Below are 6,000 nucleotides of genomic sequence, written 5' to 3'. Positions count from 1 at the left end.
TCAAGCATGACGTCCAATGATATTGAAAATGGGTTAGGCATCATCAGAATGTGAATTGAAGTACATAAGAAATGATGGATTCCCAGTGACCTAAATTACAACAGGGCGGATATCCAAAGGGAAAAGAAAAAGTTTTTAACACCAAAAAAGTGTGTAATGAGGGAACTTGCACTCCTAATCTAAGTATCAATTTTTCTCATACAAATAACTGTTTACAGGCACACATCCCTCCAACAAAAAAAATAACGATGCCTCTATATTATCAGCTTCCTACAATCGGCAGAAGCATTCAGCTAAAAGTGAAAATTGAAGCCAAAATTGTGACCACCAAAATGAGAAACAACTTGGAGTTCCCACTGCACAATGTCTTTGCAGAAGAGCTTTGTGATTCCCTGCAAATACAAACAAGCACCCATTAGGACAGACAGGAAAGGAGCAATAGAACCTTTAGAAAAGGTTTCAGATATACTTTTGCAAGCTCTGAAGGGCACCACAATACAAAACATTAGCCGGTGGAGTCATTTCTGTGTCGCCATTTTCCTCAGGATTGGTGATTCTCATGTAAGTCTCTTGGCCTAGATACCATCTATCCAGGTTCTCCACCCTAAGGTTCCATACTCCAACGTTATCAAGTGAGATAAGGATTGCTGTCCATCCACCAGGGTAAACCTGCACAAAATGATAATTAGAGGGAAACAGTGAACAGCAAGCTGTGCTTTTTTTAATGCTACAAAATCAAATCTCCAAAGGCTAAAAAGACAAATAAGGCACTTGCCATTGTAGCATACAAGGTTGAAGTGTTTTTGTTAGAAAAACATACCTCTGTTGTGCAGCGAGAAATAGCATCCCATTTATTATAATTGTTTCTGCTGTTTTCAGTCCACATTCCAAAATCCATTCTGCATCAAAACACCCATAAAATTGTTTAAAACACCACAAATCAACAGCAGTCAAGAATTTGTTCAGAATTTGACACATATGTATAAGATTCTTACCCAACCACAAAAAATGCATAGCCATCCATGTGAAAGCTCTGCATTCTGGTGTCATTATTCTGCAAAATAACCTCTACAAACCCTTTGTATGTAGCATTAATTACAGATCTGTCCACCCGGGGAGTCCTATTAAGCGGCTTATTGGGGAAATCCAGCTTATAAGCTCCCTTTACATTGTGCAGGTCAGCCAGCCTGATTGGTGTATCAGGGTTGACAAAAGATATACCATTTAGTGTAGCACGAAGCTTGCCGTCAATGGTAACTGGAGGGAAGCTCTGTAATACATATGTGTCAGTCACATTGATTGAACCATAGTGAAAAGAGCCTTGTGGATTTGGGCGAGCTCCACTTGCAGTTGTATTTTGCCTAATCATCAGAAGACAGTTTAAAATGCATCGATTCAGGGAAGTTTTCTGCCAAACTAAAGAAATATTTTACACAGCCATACTAAAGGGAAAAAGAGCCGGTTGCAAGTTTCTTAAGAAAAAGAAAGAACGAATAGCTATAATATACTTAAGCTTTCAATATTTGAGCATAAACCTGATGGCCCTTGGCTGGTTCATTGCTGACCATTGGTTGTAAATATCACTTGGTGGAACAGGCAGAGGACCGGTTGCAGGTCCTTTTGAGTTGGAATAATGCAAGATGGCCACACCTGTAACTCTTTCCCAAACTGATTCATTCACAAACCTAGCACTTGCCACAATGTAGTAATCAGTAGTTGCATTCTGATCCATGGTGACTAAAAAGGAATATGACTGTCCCACATGGATATCAAAGCTAGAGAAATTCTGTTGTGTTGTATAATATCCCTCAGTTTCCACTAAGAGCAGATTATGGCCCTGAATTCTAAAGTTCAAACTAGTAGATATCCCAACATTATGTACACGAAAGCGATAAGTTTTGCCTGCAAAACATAATTACATTGCAGATTAAGACTTCATACAGCAAAAACCTGTATCTATGACTACTGATGTTGCATTAAACATTATCAACAACTAAATGTAGACGTGAAATTTGTAGCTTAAGGGTGTGTAATTTATGAAAAAAGTTTATGGAGCTCAAGAAATGCCAAAGCAAAATGGCAAGATCATTCAATTTTAATAAGCCTGAAGGTTAGAATAGAAGTTTGAAAATTAGACTCTAATGTATGGTACGATTTATCCAAATGATAAGAAAAACAAAGCAAACTTGTTTGAACAGTGCAAAAGATCACATATCATGAAATATTTTAACATCAATGCCAAAGAAAATTATACCTGGATCAACATTAATCGTTTCATATTCAATACCGTCAGCTACAAGAGTAGTGTTATATCTGTAAGGTCCCCTCCCATTAATGAGTACTCCATCTGGCATCCCAAGATCTTCACCAGAGTCAAGAGTTGTTCTCAGTGCCTAAGAGAAGAATGTATCAATTATTAAATTCCAACTGCAAAAAAGAACTTCACTGCCCATGTTCATCAGATACTAACCGTGTGGTTTCGGGTATACCAGTCACCAATCATGACGACAGCATCACCATCCGGTTGGCCGAAAGGAATTGCAATAATGTTCCTGTTATTAATAATAATAGGACCAAAGCCACCAGATGCTCTCTGAAAATTTAGTGAGGGGAAGTAGAAAAAGCTCCCAATCTGATCCTTAACTTGAAATTGGTAAGTAAAATTCCTTTTGGGATGAATTGGACAATTTGTACCAAGAACACCATCCTGCCATGAATTTCGCCGCATTTGAATTCCTGACCTGTAAAAACCATAAAAATTTCACAAAATCGCTTTCAACAAATAATATTGAAAAGGAAGAAGAACAAAAATTTTATATACAAACCGACCAAGTCATCAAAAGATTTTCATCCAATTGATTGTGAACATTTATGGCCACATTATAATTGGTTGTGGCATTCACAACAGGACCAGGAAATGCCCCATTGACTGCTATAACCTGCAAACCAAAGAACTACAAATAAGTAAAGTGAATTGAACTTTTACCCACTCGGCATTTCCATATCCCAGTTTCTGATTTGAAAAAATTTTGGAACATAAGTCCCTTATTGATAGTACAAATTCCAAAAGACAATAGAAAAAATTCCGAAAATTATTTATGACGCTACACCAAACTCAAATTACCACCCTCTTTGCCATACCACTCGAATGAGTTCACCAATATTTCAAACATCATATGAGGACTGAAAGAATGAAGTTTATAGAAGAAAACGAAGAAATTTATCGCACAAAGCTAAACTTTTGATTCAACCAAAACTAAAATGGCCCCTAAGAACATTTAATACAAATGCCCAGAAAATATTAGTTCTAAACACATAGACAAGGCCTCTGGTCCAAAGCCATATACTATAACAGTTGAACCATCACCAAGGATTAAACTTACGTTCAAAAAGCTAATACAGAACGAGAATACCCTACAAAAACATACATGATAAAGAGGTAAAAGAACACAAAAATGATAATACTTGAAAATCATCAACAGTTGATTAACACTAATAGCACTTGCAGATTCACAAAAAATTAAATGACCTATAAAGTAACGATCATAGACCCTCTGATGTACTTCCAAAAAAATTTGAACCCCAGTATTTACCACCCCTTAACTGTACAAAAATGAATTCCAAATTCCATTATATGTTGAGAATATTAGCCTTGAAAAACAACATGCCTTTTGGATCCAAAGAAATAAAATGAAAACTAAGAGGGCCACAAACAGAACCCAAAAAAAAAAAAGGTCTATACTAAAGAAACAGAGTAAAGAGAGAGACAGGGAGTTTTGAGAAAACTAACCTGTTGAGGAACACCAAGAGGGGAGACGGTGATGTAAGAGAGTTTGAAATCATAGACGACATAAGGGTCTTCAGCAAAACAGAGACTTGAAAGCAGAGCAATGAGAATCAAAAGAAACAGAGACACCCGAAGCAGAGCCATGTCACATAAAATTTCTTTTCTTTGTTGCAAAGGAATTGGATTTGAGAGAAATGAAAGAAGGAAGCAAATCAAGAAGGAATATTTATGTGATTTACATACTAGAATTAAGAGAGAAAACGAAAGAAGACAAGGTAGAGAAAGAGAAAGAGCGGCTCTTTACATATTTATGTATGGAAAAATGAATGTAGTGGGAAAACAGCAAGCATACAGGGTTGCCCTATAGCACCCTCTCCTATCATAGAAAAATTTTGTCAGTCCCTTACCACCGGTTACACCCTTAACCGGTTTGTCAAACATTATTGACGTGTCTGGCAATTTCATTGTCAGGGTTTTTTTTCTCTCTCTCTCTTTTTATTGAGCAATGTATTTAGGATTCGGGAGTGGGGAGAATTATTTTACCTGTTAAGTTGTATAATAATTTTTAAACCGTTTTTATCAGAATTAGATACATCACACATGACACGTGAATGTAATGATCAAACCCCATAACTGATTGACGGTCTTAACTATTTTAATCTAACATTTAAGTTTTCTATGAAAAATTTAAGTTAAATTATATAATTAATTCATATATTTTGTTAAAATATTAATTTGATTTTTATATAATAATTTATGAAAATTAAATTTTTATATTTATTAAAATTGATAATATCAATCAAATAATTATGGTTATTAAATTTTTTTTATTTATATTGACATGATTTATTTATATTGATATGGTATTGATATGAATTTTTTTTATAATAATGTGAATTTTAAAAAATTTATAAATTTTTATTAAATTAAAAAACATAAACACCTAAAAAAATGTAAATAAATTACCTAAATACTGCTAGAAATTTTTTTGGCCCCAGCGAAGGAAAAACAATTTTATGAAGTAATTACTAACATATAATTTGAAGTGGAGAAGGAAAACATTTAGCTATACCCTCTAATCTTTGACCGGCAGCAGCCGGTGGCATGAGGAAATGTGAGAGCGACACAGGCCGTAGTCGCTAGTCAAGGCAACAAACAAGGGCATAAGTTTCGGGCGTCTCGCGCTTCATTTTCACCATTATTAAATGAGGATTTTGTTTCCCTTTCCTCAACTATAACGTTCAGATTTTCCTGAGAAAGCGTCAGCCTCACATGCAAGGCCCGAGGCCCCACCTAACTCCACAATGGGCCCCAGGCCGTTTTTCTGATTACTCAAAGGTCCCTTTTTCTCCCTTTCCCCTTCCTTAATCCACTCCCTTTGGTGATCTCCCGCACCACTCCCACCAGGCCACCACCTCGCTCCTGGAATTCTTTGTTCCCATTCACTTTTGCCATTCTGGAAACAGTCATAACTTTTTTCTGCTGAGTTGGCCGAATTTTGTTTCAGGCAAGCAAAAGCAATGGCCCCATTGAATCATCATTTTTCCATTTGTTTCTAGATATGGATGCTTCGTATTCCTCTTCTTTTGTCAAGTTTTAATGCTCTAAACAATAATGGAAACTTGGATCATAATGATCAATTGACGAATCAATTCACTGCATCCAGAATTAATTGATATTTGGGGTTTAGGGATTGCGGTTAAGTCTTGCTGATCAGAAAATTCATTTTAATGGATGGAAAATCAGAGCAGAAAGTTAGCCCACTTAACACTACTCCCACCTTATATCATGGGGTGGAAAACGTGGCTTTGGATCCTATCCACTGTCAAATTTTTCATCCTTTTTTCCCCTTTCCATAGCCAATGGTATGGTAAAAATAAAGAGGAGATGAATCCGAATTAGAATCAGTTAGTGATGACTGAAACTTATGTGAAATGTGACAGTATGTAATTTAATTACAAGATACCACCCGTGCTCAACATTGGTAATCGGAACATAAGAACTTTAGTACAATAACATCGATCCTAACTTCTTTATTTGTGCCGGCATATTTGAAATTTAGCTCCAAAAGAATCTTTTAAAGTAAAATTATCAAGTTTAGTTACAATTAGAAGTTTATTTATCTAGCTTAAAGAAGAAGCCTGTGCAGTTAACATATGAAATTTCTTACAAATCAAACGAACGTGCATTAGCAATAAAAAGCATGGAGATCA

General features: G+C 35.8%; 1 protein-coding gene across 1 annotated transcript; it reads right to left on the bottom strand.

The window, feature by feature from the left end:
- On the bottom strand, positions 1–4,113 carry SKS2 (SKU5 similar 2). The gene is made up of 9 exons (XM_021429864.2): positions 3,791–4,113; positions 2,830–2,939; positions 2,471–2,741; positions 2,255–2,393; positions 1,536–1,902; positions 996–1,361; positions 821–899; positions 470–669; positions 1–392 (listed from the first exon to the last, which is right to left on the bottom strand). Exons 1-9 carry the CDS (start codon positions 3,929–3,931, stop codon positions 290–292), a joined length of 1,776 nt encoding a protein of 591 aa, XP_021285539.1. The 5' UTR covers positions 3,932–4,113; the 3' UTR covers positions 1–289.
- Between the last annotated feature and the right edge of the window lie 1,887 nt (positions 4,114–6,000).

Source organism: Theobroma umbraticum, unplaced genomic scaffold, assembly GCF_002168275.2.
Source record: "Theobroma umbraticum cultivar Fairchild unplaced genomic scaffold, ASM216827v3 scaffold_50.0, whole genome shotgun sequence".
Classification (NCBI taxonomy): Eukaryota; Viridiplantae; Streptophyta; class Magnoliopsida; order Malvales; family Malvaceae; genus Theobroma; species Theobroma umbraticum.
Note: the sequence above shows the minus strand (reverse complement) of the source record. Positions and strands in the feature narration are given on the sequence as shown.

Bases quoted from the DNA above. Each gene is read 5' to 3' on its own strand.
- SKS2 (XM_021429864.2), bottom strand. From the start codon at position 3,931: ATGGCTCTGCTTCGGGTGTCTCTGTTTCTTTTGATTCTCATTGCTCTG. The intron at 1,362-1,535 runs GTTTATGCTCAA...TCTGATGATTAG, and splicing joins AACCAGCCAAGGGCCATCAG to GCAAAATACAACTGCAAGTG. The intron at 393-469 runs GTATATCTGAAA...TTGTATTTGCAG, and splicing joins GCCCTTCAGAGCTTGCAAAA to GGAATCACAAAGCTCTTCTG.